Source organism: Polypterus senegalus, chromosome 6, assembly GCF_016835505.1.
Source record: "Polypterus senegalus isolate Bchr_013 chromosome 6, ASM1683550v1, whole genome shotgun sequence".
In the NCBI taxonomy this organism is placed as follows: domain Eukaryota; kingdom Metazoa; phylum Chordata; class Cladistia; order Polypteriformes; family Polypteridae; genus Polypterus; species Polypterus senegalus.
The window spans coordinates 928,202-947,947 of record NC_053159.1 but is presented as its reverse complement, the minus strand read 5'-3'; the positions used below and the strand labels follow the sequence as shown (position 1 = coordinate 947,947).

At 38.6% G+C, this 19,746-nt stretch overlaps 1 protein-coding gene across 23 annotated transcripts in view; it reads left to right on the top strand.

Annotated features, from left to right (window-relative positions):
* neb (nebulin) overlaps positions 1–19,746 on the top strand; it is a 162,125-nt gene that overhangs the window by 80,815 nt on the left and 61,564 nt on the right. For 22 of the 23 annotated variants that reach the window (XM_039755194.1, XM_039755193.1, XM_039755183.1 and 19 more), the window contains 21 exons: positions 326–529; positions 1,933–2,037; positions 2,370–2,477; positions 2,591–2,902; positions 3,309–3,512; positions 5,690–5,794; positions 7,119–7,226; positions 7,475–7,786; positions 8,490–8,693; positions 8,943–9,047; positions 9,533–9,640; positions 9,735–10,046; positions 10,548–10,652; positions 12,658–12,756; positions 13,339–13,440; positions 15,315–15,422; positions 16,938–17,249; positions 17,896–18,000; positions 18,091–18,195; positions 18,294–18,398; positions 19,436–19,543. In XM_039755194.1, the coding sequence (XP_039611128.1) occupies positions 326–529; positions 1,933–2,037; positions 2,370–2,477; positions 2,591–2,902; positions 3,309–3,512; positions 5,690–5,794; positions 7,119–7,226; positions 7,475–7,786; positions 8,490–8,693; positions 8,943–9,047; positions 9,533–9,640; positions 9,735–10,046; positions 10,548–10,652; positions 12,658–12,756; positions 13,339–13,440; positions 15,315–15,422; positions 16,938–17,249; positions 17,896–18,000; positions 18,091–18,195; positions 18,294–18,398; positions 19,436–19,543 (3,336 nt within the window). The remainder of the gene's footprint in view (positions 1–325; positions 530–1,932; positions 2,038–2,369; positions 2,478–2,590; positions 2,903–3,308; positions 3,513–5,689; positions 5,795–7,118; positions 7,227–7,474; positions 7,787–8,489; positions 8,694–8,942; positions 9,048–9,532; positions 9,641–9,734; positions 10,047–10,547; positions 10,653–12,657; positions 12,757–13,338; positions 13,441–15,314; positions 15,423–16,937; positions 17,250–17,895; positions 18,001–18,090; positions 18,196–18,293; positions 18,399–19,435; positions 19,544–19,746) is intronic. The other variant, XM_039755201.1, reaches the window with a different exon arrangement.

Sequence of the window (19,746 nt, the reverse complement as noted above, 5' to 3'; positions counted from 1 at the left end):
GTGCTTACTCTCAGGAAAAGGATAGTTTAATATTAATAAAGTAACTTTTGTATAAGCAATATTTAATTTTATAACCTGTTTTTATAAAAATGCTGCCTTTTGCACAAAATCAAAAGTTATTACTGTAGCATCCAATGAAGATTGGTCTAGTGGCCAAAGCACTGGATTTGACACCATGGGGTTCAGTCCCTGCCGCAGTCTCACTGTTTGTGGTCCAGCTGTAAGTAAATTGTTTTGTATCGCTGTGCTTGTGAAGAACTTCATCATCTCGCTGACTATTGAAGATACCTTCTGAAGTGTGTTTTTTTTTTTTTCCCCATTCCAGGCTGTCTATAAAGCTGACATGGAGTGGATGAAAGGAATCGGATGGGTGCCAATTGGTTCACTGGATGTGATAAAGGCGAAAAAGGCTGGTGAAATTCTGAGTGAGCACAAGTACCGTCAGCACCCAGAAAAGTTCAAGTTCACCAGTCCTTCTGACTCGATGCCTTTGGTTCTTGCTAAAGCCTGTGCCAAAAACATCAGTGATGTAAGTGAATGCATCAGCAGTGGCCTGATGAAATAAACCAAACAACCTAAGGTGTCAGTTCACTGGTAACAGACGTCTGTAATTTAATGGATGGTAACTCTTTAATAATTCACTACTAATAATAAAGTGCCTTTGTTTATACTCACTTGCATGTCACTGACTAAGAAAACCGTTTACTTTTCATTTTAGAGATTTTCTAATCAGCACTTCGCACACATTCTTGTCTTTTTAACCAGAGTTGTAAAAAGGATTCAAAGTTTTGTTAACTATTTGTTTCAAGTATGCAAAAGAAAGGAAAAATTACAACAGAGGTACAAAAACAAGTATCTGATGGACTCAAATGTCCTTTCAAAACTCAGACATCTTCTTTATTATGTGATTTTTGTTATCTAATTTTGACGAGGGAGGATTATTGTTACCATTCTAAATATTAGTAATATTTTATTTATCCAGTAACATTATTCAAGTCTAATTCTGAATAAAGGCAATTGTAATAGTGAACACCATGTGCTTAAAACGAGACTCAGAAGTCGTAATAAATGTGCTCAGTATAAGCACAAGGTGATGGCATGGTGGCACAGTGCTTACCACTGAAGCTTCACAGATGCTCCACCCTGGGTTCAAATGTCATGGCCAGTTTTCCTGTGTGGAGTGAACACATTCTCCTCTTGTCTTGTGTGGAGTGTCCTCCAGGTATTCCAGTTTGAGTCCAGCATACCCCATGAAGTGAGCACTGGGTGATTTACCAATTAAAAATCGGACGTGTGGAAATGTGAATGTGGGTATTTACTTGAGCCCTTTGATTGTCTCTAGGCCCTGGCAACGATTAAATTAATTAATTTTGTGAATGCTGTTCATATTCTGTTATTTTGTAAACTTTAGGGCTATAAATAACAGTATAAACTACAATACTGAGACAAGATTAATATACAAATCCTTAATTATTTCAAGAAAGGTTGCTGGATTATTTTTAGTTGTCAGATTTTCTGGACATTTCCATACTTTTACATTTTCGGCAAATTTACCAAATATTGTTGACCATTTTTTGGATCAAACTAATGCTTATTTGCCTGAGTGCCAATTGCTCAAATGCATCACAATTTCATAACAAAAAATCAAACAGAAATAAGAAAATTCTAAAAAGTATATAAATGCTTATGTTTTGTGTTTTGATGTGATTATTATCAATATGTGATTCTGTAAAAAATAAAAAAAAATTGGTTAGCATTAGCTAAAAGCTTAAGATGCTCCATTTACTTGTCAATATTCCAAATTTGCTTCCCTGAAAAACTGCTGAGCATTAGAAGGTGAACCATTTTAATTCCTACTCCATTACTTCAGGACTGAATAATTCAGAGATGGCTTCAAGGTTGCAGTAACGCTTTCTTTATGAACTCTTGCAGCGCTTGTACAGAGACGCCTGGGATAAAGACAAGAGGACGATCCACGTGATGCCTGACACACCAGAGATCATTCTGGCAAAGTCAAATGCAGTCAATGTCAGCCAGGTAAAACGCGTAGCAGCTCTGCTTGTGTGTACGCGTCTGCTGGTTAGTCAGATAAAATATCAATGGCAGTCTGCAATGAAAGGCACCTTACACTTTATTATTTCTAGTAAATGAGATTCTATGTTTGTATTAAAGAAGTAAGTAAAGCTATGAATGTCCACATTTCATTTGTTAGTTTATGCCTGTATAGCAGCTGCATGAACAATGCTTTTACATATTTAGAATAGTTTTTAATTATGACATTTAAAAATAACATTTTGAAAATAACAATGTTTCCTTAAATCCTTCTTAATGAATTAATTTGATAATCTCTGGCTTTTCTTTAAATATAGAAACTTTATCGACAAGGTTGGGAAGAAGCTATTAAGAAGGGCTATGACCTGAGAGCAGATGCAATTGCAATTAAAGCTGCTAAAGCATCCAGAGAAATTGCAAGTGATGTGAGTACCCTGTGCTCTGCTCCACATGGAGGGCTTGGGATTCACAGACATTTCTGAATTTAGTTTGCAACATAAAGGCTAAAACATGTTTCTCACTGTTTTTTAATCCTCAGTACAAATACAAAGAAGGTTTCCGTAAGCAAACGGGACACCACATCGGTGCCCGTAGCATCAAGGATGACCCCAAAGTTCTTTTGGCCATGCATGCTGCCAAGATTGCCAGCGACATGGAATACAAGAAGGACTTTGAGAAAGGCAAGACCAAGTTCAACATGCCAGTGGACATGCTGGGGTTCGTCTTGGCAAAGAAATGCCAGACGCTGGTCAGTGACATCGACTACAGAAACATCTTACACCAGTGGACCTGCCTGCCCGACCAGAACGATGTGATCCAGGCCAAGAAGGCTTATGAGCTTCAAAGTGATGTGAGCAATTATTCTGCTTGATATTCTTTATACTTCCAGATTATCAGCCTGTCAGTACAGATTTATTTGTGTAGCACCTGTGATTGGAATCAAGTCTGTTTACAAAAAGAAAAAAGATAAAATACTTAATTATATAATATATATTATAATATGATATAATAAATACTTAATTTTATATTTTAATATTATATATTATAATATGATATAATACATATTTAATAGTGTAAATACTTAATTATATAATTATTCCCTAATTTAATTACATGCCTTTTTTTTAACATTTTATTAATTTTATTAAAATCAAATAACATTTTATACAAGCAAGTCAAGTTTAACAAAACTAGGTTTGAAACAAATCGTATTTTAAACTTGTATACCCTGGGATGATTTCCTTCTTGATTTCCAGGCTGTGTATAAGGCTGATCTTGAGTGGCTGAAGGGCATTGGCTGGACACCCATTGGCTCGTTTGATGTAGAAAAGGCCAAAAAAGCTGCAGACATCCTGAGTGAAAGGAAGTACCGGCAGCCTCCAAGCAGCGTTAAATTCACTAGTGTGCCAGATTCAATGGAGATTGAATTGGCAAAGAGCAACGCTCAGATTATGAATAAGGTATGGTACTCTTTCTTCAGTGCTGACTTTTAGATTTATTCTCATATGTAGATTATTGCATTCCATTGTCTACTTGCATGCTACCTGTTCCAAAAAGAAATTAAAAGAGAAACTAAACCAAAGTGACGACATTTGACAAATGAATAGTAATAACAGAAATACATATTAACACAAACTAGGGAGGCAGAATCATGAGCTTTCTTGAAGAACAATACTGCTTTACTTTGGAGGGTGTAGACTTTTATTTGTCAGAATGCAGGAGAGAAGATGTGTTCACCCAGAGCAGTTGTCTTCATTTATTATGCAGCCTGTTTGCCTGAGAGAACTTTCCATGAAAATGATTCAGATTGTTACACCTTCTTTTTAGCTTGATTTGATTCCTGGGCTGCCAACAGAAAACAAACTATTGCAAGTCAGCTCTGATTTACCAGTGGGCACTGTGTTATAAACAGAGATTAAGACCTGTCATTTCTAGAATCCGGTAGTAAGCCTATTTTGGATAGTCGTTCACACAAGTATTATTATTATTAGTATATTAGAAAGTATCTGTTGAGGATGCAGCACATAAAATGGCAAAAGAGTTGTAGAGGCCTCAAAAGCAGACCAGGACTTTCATCAATCTGCCTAGAGACAGGCCCTTCCCCAGGCAACCTGACTCCAAACTAAACAGGCTCAGAAATGGGGAGCAGGCATTTAACAATTTAAAAAATGCTTTTTAATGTCCCAGATATACAAGAATGCCTTTCAAGGAAGGTGTAAAAAACTCTCACTTAAAAGATGGGGCCATGAAGTATGTTTGTAATTTTTCCTTCTTTTTCTGACCTGTTTATAACAAAGGTCTGCTAACAAGATGCCTGCTTACATGTGAGACTAGGCAGAATAATCAAATATCTATAGCCTCTCAATTCTAATGATACATTTATTCTATCATGGACCACTTGCCATGTTTTTTGGCTTAGAGGCTCTTTATTATTTGACCATGGATGCTGGCAGATGACTGACGACCAGTGTTGGAGTGGTACTAAAATTTTAACTTTGGTACCCATACTGGCTTTGCACCACAGTACTGGTACCAAAACGATACTGGAGCAAACGATCCCAGTCCCCGGAGAGTTTTCAGTGTGCTAATCTAAAAATATTGCTCCAAAGAGCTGGGGGCACCTTGGAGCTGAAGGCTCTCCTTTAATGAGAGCGCTGGTCCTGTTTTGCACTGTGCAGATGTGGCTGTGCAGCACTTTTTCTCTATTGTTGGACTTCTGCACTGTAAATGGGTGGGTGATGTTTGTTTCATTTATTGCACAGCACAAATGGTATCTGCACCGGATAACTGATAAGAAGGCCTGTAAGATATCTAAAGAAAAGATGATTCGGGTCTTTGAATTTTTTGTGCTCCACCGGGTTTTCTTACATAAGAAGCCAAAGCCACGATGAATGTGACCTTTAATGTAATGGGCTCACACGTTTGTACAGTTCATCTTTCCTGTAAAACTAACAAGCTCTTATAATGGGAAAATTGCTTCAACTAAATGGTTCTTACTAGGTCTGATATTTATGACTTAGTAATTGTAAGGTGAGACTCTTACAGCGACTCTTGGCTGTAATGAATGCTTTCAGTTTCTGGGGCTGTGCTGAGAGAAGCTGCAATACTCTACAGCCGACTGCATTCTTCAGGCAGCGCCTCAAAATATGCCAGTGTTTTAATGATACATTCTTAGCACAGATTCGGTCTAGGCTGGCACTCAAGTCTGGGTAGGAGTCCAGGTTTTAATCACAGATCCTCCACTGTCGGTGCCGAGTTTGCACAAGGGCTTTTCACCAGGTGCTGTATGTTCCTCCCACATAGTGTTTATTAGGTTGACTGATGACTCTAAAGTGACTTGATATGAGAAAGGGTGCTTGAGTGAGCCTGTGCCACCAGTGCCAGTAGTCTGGCTTCCCATTGACCTGCAATTGAATTAAGCAGTTTATGGAAAGGCTTCTCTATATTTCTGACCAATCAAAAATCTGAGTCTCTCATAAGTTGCAAGGCTTGATATTTTGTAGAAAATGTAAAATGGAAGACATCATCAGATCATTTTGTGATATTATCTTTTTACTTGTAGAAATTGGAAAAAGGTATTTTATTTTTTACCCATTCTTTGTGATTCACACATTGGTGATGTCCTGTTCCCTTTCAGCGCCTGTACACAGGGGCCTGGGATATTGATAAGAGGACCATTCATGTCATGCCCGATACTCCTGAGATTGTACTGGCCAAGCAGAACAAGGTCAACATGAGTGAGGTGAGTGAAGTTGTAAAAACGGATATGATGGGAGACATTCCTATAAATAACCCAACTTTCAGTTGGATATGTCACCGGTGTCTTAAAGACAATCAGGATTCCACTTTCCAAGTGGAAGTGCAAAAGATTTCAGCCAGACTCGCCAATAACAGCAATATTAGTGGATCTTGAATGTGTTACTCCTTGAGGAGCGTATTTATAAATACGATTCATAATAAAATATGCAATGAGAGGCCATCACTGACAAACACCTGTGTGGCTGTAGAGAATCCAAGGTCTGGAGATTCATCAAAATGTTGAGAAATATGCTAATAAAATTTGCAAAAAATATGCATTTAGTAAAATGAGGTTTGAGTCTTGACAACTTAAAATATTGACTAACCTTTATTTTATGACTTCACATGTTTTTCTGCTTTAGATTTTGTCAAATAGAAATATAGTTTTTGCTTACAGAAAATGAGCATACAGGTGAAGAGATCGAGGCAGGACTGTTCATCGTGGCAGCACAGAATGGGACTAGAGCCTGATATCTACTGAAACGTTCATATTTTATAGTGAGCACATTAAACCCTCAAGTGACACTTTGGCACAGGATGCAGTTTATAGCGCCTCGCAGCACGTGCACTCTGGCTTAATTACCAGTTGGAGTGAATAGCATGTGGAGTTTAAGTTTCACCCTGTATTTACCTGCATTTTCACCTGTAGCCAAATATATCACATTTGTATTTATATTTTATGTTTGATAATCCTCTGTCATTACAATCCCACAGTACATTAAATATGTGTACTTACATTTAGAAAAAGTAGCACAAGCAGATTAAGTGAGGTTCAGAAGGCATACTGAGATTTTAACAGGACGTCTTGTCCATTGTCCTAACTGCTACACCGTGCCACCTTCCTACAGGTAGACTAACGTCGCTAAATCTTTATAGAATTCATTTTAGTGGGTAAACTGTTAATTGATGTGTTGTCCCCTTTGCTCTCAGGATTGGCATTTAGTTCACCGTGACCTTGAGCTAGGGATCACAGAAATTAGAGAGACGTGTTACTTGATGTCAGACCTGCCTAGGAAAAGCCACACACGGCAGCCATGTGGTGCACACACACTCCTAGGTTAGGAAGCAGAGCTGTATTTGTGTAGTCTGCTTAGACTGAGGTGCAGTGCTGTGCAATGGTTAGTGATGCTGCCAGTTGTGTACGTTTTCATTTTATTTGACCAGAGCCTGGCGATGTCTTAAGGACTTACTCCATTATTTCACATTAATTTTGCTAACTGCATTTTTGATTATGATGGCTAATATTTAAATATCTTTCTTCCTCCTAGAAACTGTATAAACAAGCAATGGAAGAGTCCAAGAAGAAGGGATATGATCTGCGGCCTGATGCCATCTCGATAAAAGCTGCTAAAGCCTCCCGAGATATTGCTAGCGATGTGAGATTTGCCCGTTTTCTTTCTTCTCCTTATGATTCCGTTGTGTGCTAATTGCATTCACGTGGGTTAGGACTGTATGTACAGTATTTATGTGGTCTACTGTAGTCTAAACTATTATTTCACAGACGTTTCTACTCAAATGAGCACATTTGCTTTATGCCTTCATGTTGCTGTTTGATTTGCACTGCACTGATGAACACAAGCCTGATAGTCTTATTTTTATTTTTGTCTTTTTTTTTCTTCTCCAGTTTAAATACAAGCAAGGTTACCGCAAGCAGCAAGGACACCATATTGGATTCCGCAGTGTTAAGGATGACCCCAAGCTTGTCCTGGCCATGCATGCTGCCAAGATCTCCAGTGAAATTGAATACAAGAAGGACTTTGAGAAAGGGAAGACCAAGTTCAACATGCCAGTGGACATGCTGGGCTTTGTCCTTGCAAAGAAATGCCAGACGCTGGTCAGCGACATCGACTACAGAAACATCTTACACCAGTGGACCTGCCTGCCGGACCAGAACGATGTGATCCAAGCTAAAAAAGCTTATGAACTGCAGAGTGATGTAATTATTTGTATTTGTTTTTTTCTCACTTTAATAAGCCATGATTTAACTGTGAAGGAGATTACTAACGGTAGCTAGCATACACATTCACTTTTAAGTAATGTTCCATAATTAGCTTGATTTCCATGTAATATCTTAACACTAGAAAGAATTCATAGCTAAATATATAAATTACTTTATCCTCCTTACAGCCTATGCAGTCAAAACAAAACTTATAAAAACAAATCATGTTAACTAAAAACTTGAGCAGGTTCAACATTCCCTAGGTGTTTGCTGATTTTCCTCAAGATTTACCAGTTATCACACAATGGTAATTTTCTACAATGTCTCCTTTTGGTTTTAATATTATTACAGCAGTCGCAATTGTAAACTTGTCTTACAAGTAAGTACATTTGCATTTTAGGTGGGCTAAACTCAAAACGAAACAGCAGAAGTTAGGCAGAAAGTGTATAACTTTGTAACATCCCAAAATAATAAATGAACAAAAATTAGATAAACTACATGCAATTTTAGTTATATTTCAAAATTTTAAGCTTGCACCCACCTAACAGTGTATCTCTTAGGGTTAATAGTCTCCTGCTGCCCAGTGACACTGGCATGTCCTATATTTTCATCCTGTGCACAGATTTTAGAAGTACGGTAATCAAAAGTTAGGCTTTATCAGCAAGCTGATGTGAAAAAAGCTTCCTTGTTTCCTTTTCAGTGGGTGTATAGATGTGATCTAGAATGGATTCGCGGCTGCGGCTGGATGCCCAACGAGTCCCTGGATGTCAAAAAAGCCAAGAAAGCTCAAGAAATCCTAAGTGAGACACATTACCGCCAACCTCCAAGCTCTTTGAAGTTCACCAGTGTGGTTGACCTGCCAGCTGTTGTCCTGGCCAAAGCCAATGCCAACCTTCTCAGCGATGTAAGTCTTACTCATGAGAGTGAATGAAACATCTGTGATATTATTTACATTCACGCCGAAAGCACCATGTTAGCCTCAAGAAGTACAGCAAATGTACAGTAGCTTGAAGCAAAGTAAGGCTAATAGGAATTGTGCTATCTCGACTTCTTTAATCTAAATTTTATAGATCTTGAGGTATTGACTTCAGCTGTATTGTTAGAGAAAACGGACAAATTATACAAATATGTGTGTACTTTTTTATTTATTTAGATGAAATACAGAGAAGCCTGGGATAAAGATAAGACCACGATCCATGTGATGCCCGACACTCCAGCTATTGTCCTGTCTAGAGCAAATGCAATTGCTATCAGTGAGGTATGACTCATCTCTTCATTTGGAATAAAGTATACATGGTTATATATATATATATATATATATATATATATATATATATAATTAAATTAAAATATACAGTATACATTATATGTGTGTGTGTGTGTATATATATATATATGTGTGTGTGTAAATAAATCTATACATATATATACGGTACATGTATGTTTGTATATATGTATGTGTATATACGTGTGTATATATATATATATATATATATATATATGTATATGTATATATATATATATGCGTATGTGTGTGTGTGTGTGTGTGTGTATATATATATATATATATATATATGTAATACACACACACACATATATTATACTGTATATCTTAATTATTTACTTTGTTGTTCTCATTTGCCTGCATCTTTATTCATGGTGACTTTTCTTTTATTGCCGTTTGAAATTCAAATGTCAACTTTTATTTAACACACACGTTTTTCTCTCTTTTCTGTTGTACAGAAAGAATACAGAAAAGCCTGGGATCAACAAAAGGCTAAAGCCTACAACATCAAGGAAGATGCTTTGTCAGTCATTAAGGCTAAAGCGTCACGAGATGTAGCTAGTGATGTGAGTGATAAATGCAGCTAATGAGTGTAACTGTTAACAATTCAAAACTGGCCTGAACGCCTAACTCTCATGTGTTGTTTAATTTTCCTTGCAGTACAAGTACAAGCAAGCATATGAGAAGCAGAGAGGCCACCATATTGGTGCCCGCAGTGTTGGTGATGATCCCAGACTTGTTCTTGCCATGCATGCTGGCAAGATTGCCAGTGACATTGAGTACAAGAAGGACTTTGAGAAGGGGAAAACCAAGTTCAACATGCCAGTGGACATGCTTGGCTTTGTCCTGGCAAAGAAATGCCAGACTCTGGTCAGCGACATCGACTATAAGAATATTTTACACCAGTGGACCTGCCTGCCAGATCAGAATGATGTGATTCAGGCCAAAAAGGCGTATGAGCTACAGAGTGATGTAAGTGCTGATTCCTTGGCATTTGTACTCCAGCTGATTATCAGACGTGTTAAGCTGTTGTCTGCACAATATTTTTCTCTCTTTTCATCCTGTTATTTGGAAAAGAAGACATAATCACAAAACACATCCCAATCAAACAAATAACAAAAACATAGCAAGTGCAATAATCCTGTATCATTACATTTGAGTTTACTTTTTATTTAAATAATACATACATATTTTGATAAGCTTAATAAATTATTTTTAATACTCCTGGGAATTCTGGCTTCAGCTGCTGGAGATGTTTACATTTTAAGACACATTTAAAAGTTAGAAAACCCAAATTGCTGTTCTAGTTCATGACTTTCTACAGCTGTTTATGGGAACAACTCTTATATACAACAAACAAACTCAAGACACAGTTGGAAAAAAAAAACGTTTAGCTCCATGCCATTTTGATTTTGGTCTGTTTTACAAAAAATGGATCTTTCTAATGCATATACTGTATTCTTGTTTTATTAGGCTGTTTATAAATCTGATTTAGAGTGGCTGCGTGGAGTTGGTTGGATGCCAAATGAGTCCTTGGAGGTTAACAAAGTGAAGCGAGCTCAGAAGATTATCAGCGACGTAAGTTTTTGTTTGTCATTGTTTTTTTTTGTAATACATCATAGTAATAGTGAAATGGTACAGTGAGGGCAACTCGTGACACTGAAATATGTGAGAGTGTGTATGTGTGTTTTGTCATTGGTGTTAGGGTCCTGGGGGGTCTTCTCTCCTCTTCGTTATGTAGAAGTGCCTCACATCCCATACTCTTACCACACTGTCAGGTACTGGAGCTCAGCATCAGATCAGACAAGACAAAAAGGAGCAAATAAAATGTGGCTTTGTGAGACATACAGCCTGGTGGTTTAGCTGGACGTTTAGCTTCAAAAAACAAGAAAGAAAGGCCTAATACAGAAAAGGCCATAAAACAGGCCCTCCCTGGTCAGTTGTAGCCACACATGGTTAGATGTGCTTATCAGTAATCAGATTTCTAAAACTCTGTGGGAAGGAAATTTCAATGGTTTACTTCTAGCGTCTTTACAACTTAAAATGAAGTGGTTGGACAATTGTTAAAACATTTAGATTTTAATAATAAAATAAATATTATCAACCTGTATGCTAGATATTACTCCCTACTACAGTGTGTGTAAATATCTAAATAAATATCTGGGTCCGCTCTGTGCCCAAAGCTGCCAAGATATCCTTAGGCTCCCTGTGACGAGTAAATGAAGTACAAGAATCAGTGCGGCCTTTGAAATCATCTGTCATTATGTAGTAACTGTAGTGACTGGCAGAAAAGCAACTTGTGTTGTGAACAGAGTTGATGTTTCCTTCTGACCGTGACCTGTAATGTCATCACAGTCTACAGCTAGCAACGCTAAGTAAGTCACGAATCATTTCAGAGCACTTGTCCTGGTGAGGGCCACAGTGGTGCATTCACCTGTAACGTTTAGAAGGCCCTACCACTGCCATCATGTCTGTCAGCAAAGCTTCAGCTTGTAGTGAGTGTGCTGTGCCCTTAGGAGTGGCAGCCGCAGTGGCAACTTGTGCAAAGCTCTGCCACACAAACTCACTTCTTCTGCTGCTTGATGCAGTGCCAGCGCATGTCTGCTAACTTCTCTTTGTGACAGTAAAAATGCAAGCATGGAAAGGAAAAAATTACTTTGCTTGTTTGGAAAAGAATAAAGTGTGAATGTTAGCTATGCAAGTGTGGCTGTGCAAGCACAGAGCTAATAATTGTGTAGTCGGTGTTTAGGTTATACACAAATCAAACTCATGGCTCCATTATGTGCCAGTTATAATCATTTAACATTTCAGTGCCACTAGAATTAATCAGTAAAGGGCCTCAATTACCTGCTGTCCTTTACTGGCCGTTGCAGGCAACAATTTTAGCTGAAGATTCGTCACAGACTTTAATTCAAATTATTTCATGAATACTATGCTTAAGAAACATCATTTAATTTCTAATATAACTGATAATTAGGTGTACACCATTGATAATTAACAATAGTACATTGATTGATTGATGCTATTTTGACTTCACTTGAGTTGGACTTTGCTGTCTATGAAAGCCATTTCAGCCGCTGCCAGCCTATGTGAGGCTCCTTTTTTAGTTGTAATGCTACCGGCACTTGTGTAGTTTATGTATTCTTCTAATGAATGTAATTATATACTATGGTAAATATTATTTATGGACATGAAGTTTTGTTACAAAAATATTTATGAAACAGAATTGCCTCCTTGAAGAAGTAAATATTAAAGTAGGAGCACACCAACTTTCAAAATAGTTCACCAAGCAGCTGAACGCACCTGAGAGCTGTGCCATGCCTACATTTTCTCATTTTTTTAGCAATGCTTTTCGTACTGTATGTGGGGTTTTCTGCTTTTTGGTGAATGGAGTGTGGAGTGTAGAAGACCTGCTTGGTGGAATCCCATGTCGACTGAGGTGCCTGGCCTAGCTGGAGGCGAGGCAGTGACAAGACGAGCCTGGCACGGGGTGTTTGAAGAGCTTCTCTGGTCTAAACCTTTTAACTTTCATTGATTTTGCTTTGTCCTTCTTCTTTAACCTCCTTTTTATTTTTTAATGCAGATAAACTATCGCACTAAACTGGACACCCTGAAGTTTACTCCTGTGACTGACAGAGTTGACTACGTCACAGCGAAACAGGCAGCTGACATTCTCAATGATGTGAGTAAACACTTTTCATTATGAAGACCTGTTAAGCATTGCAGAAAAACGTTAAATGGAAAAATAAGTAAGTATAAAGGCAGCCATTTTAAGAGGCTTTATTATATTAAACATACACAGAATTAGCTTTCTTCTGTTTCAGTATTTATGTTCTTATCTTATTCCTCCTAATATGAATATAAATGTAACACAGTTCTAAAATCTGAGGGGCCAGTTCATTTCAATAATAATAAAAGATGGGGTCACTTGGCTTTACAAGGAGCAGCCTGATCATGACAGCCTGATATACTTTAACGCTTCATATCCAGCCTGCTAGTAATTCATCAGCGCTTCACTTTCAGGTTCATGTACCATAAATATACAGCAAGCATTACATAAAGATCGGTTGATGGAGGCTCCTCAAAAGGCTATTAATGTTTTCTAGGCCCTGGCTGTCTGTGTAGCACATTTAAACCATCATAATATATCACCTTCTTTTACTGTGTATTATTTTTATAAATATTTCAAGCTAGGATATACAGTGTGCTGTATTTGTAAATTGGGTTTTGTGCGCTTATTCATTTCCAAATACTTTTCTTTCAGACTAAGTATCGTGAAGCATGGAACAGTGTGAAGACAAAGTTCACTCTTGTTGACACTCCTCAGCTCCAAGCAGCAAAGGAGGCAGCTAAGCACATTAACCAGGTATTATTAACGGGCTTCACGCTAAATTACAGTTTTGTTAACCAAATCAGCCAGAAGTGTTCCTCGATAGAATATCATGTTATGCTTACTTACCTCCAAGACACAGACTGGCTCTGCTCTGCCCATTCTTGTGAAGCCCGTCATGGACAGGCCTCTTCAAGTGGGCATAGCAGTCAGCCCTGAACAAAGTGAAGAGCAGCCTTTGAGTAGACTTTTAGACGCTACCCCTGTCACTTTGTGTACGATCTCTGGGAGGAAGGAAGTGGAAGAAAATGAAGATGGGTAAATAAACCATTGTAGTATAGATAATGATTCAATGTGAAGTAATGGCAGCATAGCTACTCGGTACATTGGGGCATCCTCTCTGGTAGCACCTCCTTTGAAATGGCAACGTGACCTTTACACTCAAAGGTGTGATTTATGCAGGCTATGCAGGCTGCTGCTGGTGCTGCGATTGATTTCTTTTTTTTTCATAACTGAATACATGACTGCAGTTTGATTTCAATGATGACGTTTGTTGGCATCCTTGTGAGATGTGGAAATGACCGTCAACACCTGATTGCAGCAGCAGAGTGTGGAGTTTTTTGTAGTGAAAAGTTCCCTTGGCAAAAGAACATGAGCCTACACCCAGGAGTGATTTTGATATTTCAGAGATTTTTGTAACAAAGTCCTCGTATTATTAGAGGAATGGCAGCTTGTAACCAATAATTCCATCACATTTATATTTTGGTTGTACCTTTTCCTGTAAAATATTACTATGAATCGTTTTTTGTTTATTGTGGCACTGGAGAGTGGAGCTGTTGGTTAGACACGTAAGTAAGAATTTCACTGTGCTCTGCACATGGACAGTACTACGACTGTGACTACTACCTCCATGGTGGGTACTGCATGTATGAAGGTTCCTATAAGGCATCACTATGTGTGTTTCATTTATTAAAATATGCCAGTTCAGTCAGAAGTAATTGAGGTGGAGGCATTTATTTTTCATTCTACCCTCATATTTGTATATTTGAAAAATAAATGTAGAATATGCTTACAGAAATTGGTAATAACACAAATTGACAATTAGTCCAGAGCTGGTGTCCAGTTAGGATAAATTCCACAATTCCATAATGGGAAAAATGGATTACAAAACTGGGAGGTCTATTGATTTCCTTAGTATTCTACCATGAGTCTTATCCCTAAGTGATTTGTGTCCTGACAGATGAGTCTGAAGAAAGAAAAGGAAAGTTAATCTAATAAGTTTTTTGTTAGGCCGAACTGTGAAATGCAGGGATTTATAAAGACATGAGCAGGCTCCGACCTCGACACATGTTCCTATCAAAAAGAGGATCATTCATTTTGACTCGGTAAAACATACGGCGTGTCCCAAATATTCAAAACATGTGCAAGAAGGACGTTTCTGATGTGTCTTTGTTTTTGACTCAGTTATATTTTACACTTTACACACCCATAGGCCTGCTCACTTGTAGACTGTAGCCTATGTATTGAACGCTGATTTTTCCTTCTGTTCTATTTGACTGTTAAATGCAGTTTTCCAGATATGGCCTATGATACCCTGCCACTGTGTTTTACTGCGCACTGTATGTGTTACATAGATCTGAGTGCCTTATTACTTACGTGAGCATGTGCTTATGTCTCAGTTATTTAAAATGGACGTCTGCCTTTAATGCTTACAAGCTGACTTGTTCATCAAGAAATGGATCTTAAAGTTAACCTGCAAACATTTCCCAAAGAAAAAAAAATGTGGTGGTTCATGGTTCACTGGAAAAAAATATGTTAGCCTAAATTTGAGTTCATGTACATGTCTCTTGGTTTACTATCTAGAGGACTGTGCTTTAATTGTTAAACGACATCTTTATTTTACTTTACAGAAACTGTACACAAAAGAATGGGACAAGACCAAAGCTACAAGCTACTTTATGCCAGCCGATACAGTAGCCATCCAGCAAGCCAAGAAAACTCAGTTCATACAGAGTGATGTAAGCTGTCAGATTTTTATCAAGTTATTCTGATAGGAAATGCTGCTTGTTGTTTTTCATTAAAATTATTGGACATTCACAAAGTAATATTACAGTAAAGTGACTTTTCAAAACATTTGGTCACAAAGTGGACTGTTGAAATGAAGTAAAAACGTAAATGAAATCAGGATGCCTGTTTATGTTGAGTAGAACTTGTACAGGTGTGTGTGCTGTGACCGTCTGGATAAGGCCCTCAGCATGTCGCTCATTTCTCTTTTCTAAGTGGTGGACCTGATCTTTAGTCCATTCCCTGGAGCATCTGCAGCACCGCTCATCTCCGTCTCTTTCCCCTTTTGATTATTTTCAACTCACTTCATGCAGAGCCTTGCTGTCTCTGTGCCATTTGGCAGCTTTTTATGTTCAAAGTCTTCTAAATGAATTCATTCTCTTTGCTAGTGTGGCCCCCTAGTAAATAATGTGTTGTGCTGTACTTGTACTGTATGTCACTAACTTACCAGTTACGTCACCACCTGTGGTACAGTGTCCCCATGCTCTCATTGTAGAAATATGGACACTAAAGATCACAGAAAGGGTGGCCAAGGAGTGGAGAGCATTTAGTTCATCTGCTCATCTGCTTAATTAAAACCGAAGCTCTCCCAGTGTCTCATCCACATACTTTTTAAAGGTTGTGGAGTTTTTCACTTCAACTACAGTTTCTCTTTGTGTAAAGAAGTGCTCCCTGACTTCCATCATAAAGTAGGATAAGGTCATCATAAGTATGTGAAGTAAACAACACATCTAATAAATAAACATATTTAAATATGTTTATATCTCTTGTTCACGAGTGAGGGAAGAATGGAACGTGAGATCGACAGGCGGATCGGTGTGGCGTCTGCAGTGACACGGGGCTCTGCATCAGTCTGTCGTGGTGAAAAAGGAGCTGAGCCGTAAGACAGAGCTCTCAATGTACCAGTAGATCTACGTTCCTAACCTCACCTATGGTCATGAGCTGTGGGTAGTGACCGAAAGAACGAGATCGCGAATACAAGCGGCTGAAATGAGTTTCCTTCACAGAGTGTCTGGGCTTTCACTTAAAGATAGGATGACAAGGTTAGTCATCTGGGAGGGGCTCAGAGTAGAACCGCTTCTCCTCCACATCGAGAGGATTCAGATGAGGTGGCTCAGGCATCTGATCAGGATGCCTCCTGGACGCCTCCCTGGTGAGGTGTTCCAGGTACATCCAACTGGGAGGAGGCCCCGGGGAAGACCCAGGACACGCTTGAGGGACTATGTCTCCTGGCTGGCCTGGGAACGCCATGGGATTCCCCCGAAAAAGCTAGAAGAAGTGGCAGGGGAGAGGGAAGTCTGGGCATCTCTGCTCAAGCTGCTGCCCCCGTGACCCGATCTCTAATAAACGGAAGAGGATGGATGAATCAGTTACCCTGTTAGTCTTTCTAGTTAAGGCTGTCAGATGCATTGTACAGATTTGTTTGTTTCTTTGGTTAACCTAATAACATTCTTTTCACTTCTTCATAGAATAAATACAAAGCAGATTACTTTAAGCAGAGAGGCCACCATGTGGGATGCCGAAGCATTCAAGATGACCCCAAGCTGGTGTGGTCCATGCATGTGGCCAAGATCCAGAGTGATCAAGAATACAAGAAGAACTTTGACAAATCCAAGACCAAATTCAACCTGCCAGTAGACATGTTAGCCTTTGTCTTAGCTAAGAAGTGCCAAATCCAAGTGAGTGATATCGACTACAAGAACATCTTGCACCAGTGGACCTGTCTGCCTGACCAGAATGACGTCATTCAGGCGAAGAAAGCTTATGAGCTACAGAGTGACGTAAGTTGAGCTTCAGATCGGATTTAATAAAACCGAGGCGTGAGGGACAGATACACTATGTACATTATTAACTGTAGTTTACGAGTGGAAAAAAAAGTCACTAAGAATAAAGCTATATTACTAGAGCAAATATAAATCAAGCAGATTGTATATGTACTTGATAAAAAATTGTGAAACTGAAAAAGACCAACAGTTCATACTTCAATCATTTCTTAATGCTCTCCGCTAACAGAACCCCAGCGTTCTTTACATACTTGTAACATTTTTAGATCAGTTTGAAAGCACTGTTCGACCAAAGGGTAATTTACTTCAACATTTCAATTTCACATGTATGAAACATACCGGATATTAGTAGATGTCTCTGTGTGATCAACACATATTTATTTATACACAAGTGAAAGATGTGGACCTGCAGTCCTAAAATAAAATGAAAATTAGGATCAGGTGAAGGATAAGGAGCTGGTGATACTTCAGCGATGTTTGTTCTTTCAGTTCCTCTAGAAGTCAGAATTTGTTTTAATATGTCTGGTGGCTCGTCTGAGGCTAGGGATCTGCGCTTTTATATTTCATCAAGCTGAACTAGATTGTATGAGACTGTCATCTTAGTTATATGATGGTTTACAATTTGCTTTGTTTTGTCATCTAGTTTGTCTACAAATGTGACATGGAATGGATTCGTGGCTGTGGATGGATTCCTTTGGATTCTGTTGAACATCAAAAAGTGAAGAAGGCCCAAGAGATCCTGAATGATGTAAGACTGTAACTCAAGTTTATGCTGCTGTTACTTTTTATTCAATTTGTTCTTTTTCTGCAAATATCTGGCCATCATTTCTGTTTACAGAGACACTATAAGATGGCTGCAAAAGAGGGCTTTGGAAAATTCACCAGTGTGGTTGACCTTCCAGAAATTGTCCTTGCCAAGATGAACAGTGCAAATCTAAGCGATGTAAGCATCTCATTTTCCTGGAAGCCTTTTTAAAAATTGTTTCTATGAATATGAATAAAAATCAACAAAGACATAAACTCATTTTCTGCTTTTCACAGCTGAAATACAAAGAAAGTTTCAATCTGGAGAAGGGTCACTATATTGGAGCATCAGACACTCCGCTGTTGGCTCATTCAAGAGAAGCAGCCAAGATTCTGAGCGAGGTATGTGATTCTCTACTGAAAAAGAAGGCATCTCGCTCTTTTACCATTGCTGCCTGTCAGATCTAGTGCTCTTGGTTCAATTTAGCACATTCTCCCCGAGTCAGTGTGTTTTACTCCCATGTCTCTGAAGATGTGTAGGTGAAGTTAACTGACAACAGCAAATTGGCCCCGTGTGTGTGAGTGCCCTCCCCTGTGATGGACTGGCACCCTGGCCAGGACTCATTGCTGTATTGCTCTTGATGTTGGCAGGATAGGTTCCAGCTTTAGTCCTGAACTGGATCAAGCAGGTTTGAGGCTGTTATGAAATGTTTCATATATCAGGTGACGGTGACAGTGTTATTGTTGGGTTTGCACGTCTCCCCTCTGTCTTTGTGGGTTATCTTCAGGTATTCTGGTTTTCCTTTCATGTTAGCATAACTGGCTTCTTCTTCTCTGTGGTTGTGAGAGTGCAGGTTTCCAGCCCAGAACAGGCCCCGGGCACTTGAGCCTCTAAAGTGGCATTAAGGGTTCAATAAATGAATGGGTGGCTGAATGTTGTTAGTCAGTTAGCTGTTTTCAGCTGTTCTCTGTACCGTATTATTTTTAATCTCTAAACATCTAAAGCACATGTCATAAAACCAAAGAGCTGGACATACATAATGGCCACATAATGTCATAAAAGAGTGCATCCTGGGTGGCCGTTCTTTTCCCAGTGTGGCTGTTAGGCTCTGCGGTGCTTTTCTCCTGATCTCTAGGCATTCTGCTACTTTGTCCCAGAGACTCTCCGATTGGATTCTGGGATGTGGAACTCTACAGTTGGTGCAGAGATGCTGTTGGGCCTAATGGCCTTTGCACATTAATCTTGGCTGAATTTTGGCTTAGGAAGTAATGAGGTTCTAATCACACACTTTATAATTCATATATTGATTACAGTAGTTCAGGGCGGACTGTTTCAGGTATAAATTGTATTTCACTAACATGACATCAAAACAGCAGTTAATTACAGTATGTGAATTTAAATGTTTTAAAATGTTTGTTTATTTTCTTTTTCTTTTCAGAAACTATATAAAGACAACTGGAACAGCAACAAAGCAATAGGCTATCATCTGGATGAAAAATACCTGCCAATTGTGGGAGCAAAGCACACACACATGGCTGTCAGTGATGTAAGTTTCATTAAAGTTTGTCTCTTTTGTTTCAGACTAGAATAACTGTTGTCAGACTTGGTGTACCTGACATGTTTTTTATGACCTGAGCATGCGGCCTCTATTTGTAAAAGTAGTTAAAGCCTGAATGTAGAATACATTAAACATAAAAACACTATAAACAAATGTGGCAAAAATCGCTAACTTTTTCCAGTTCTTTGAGG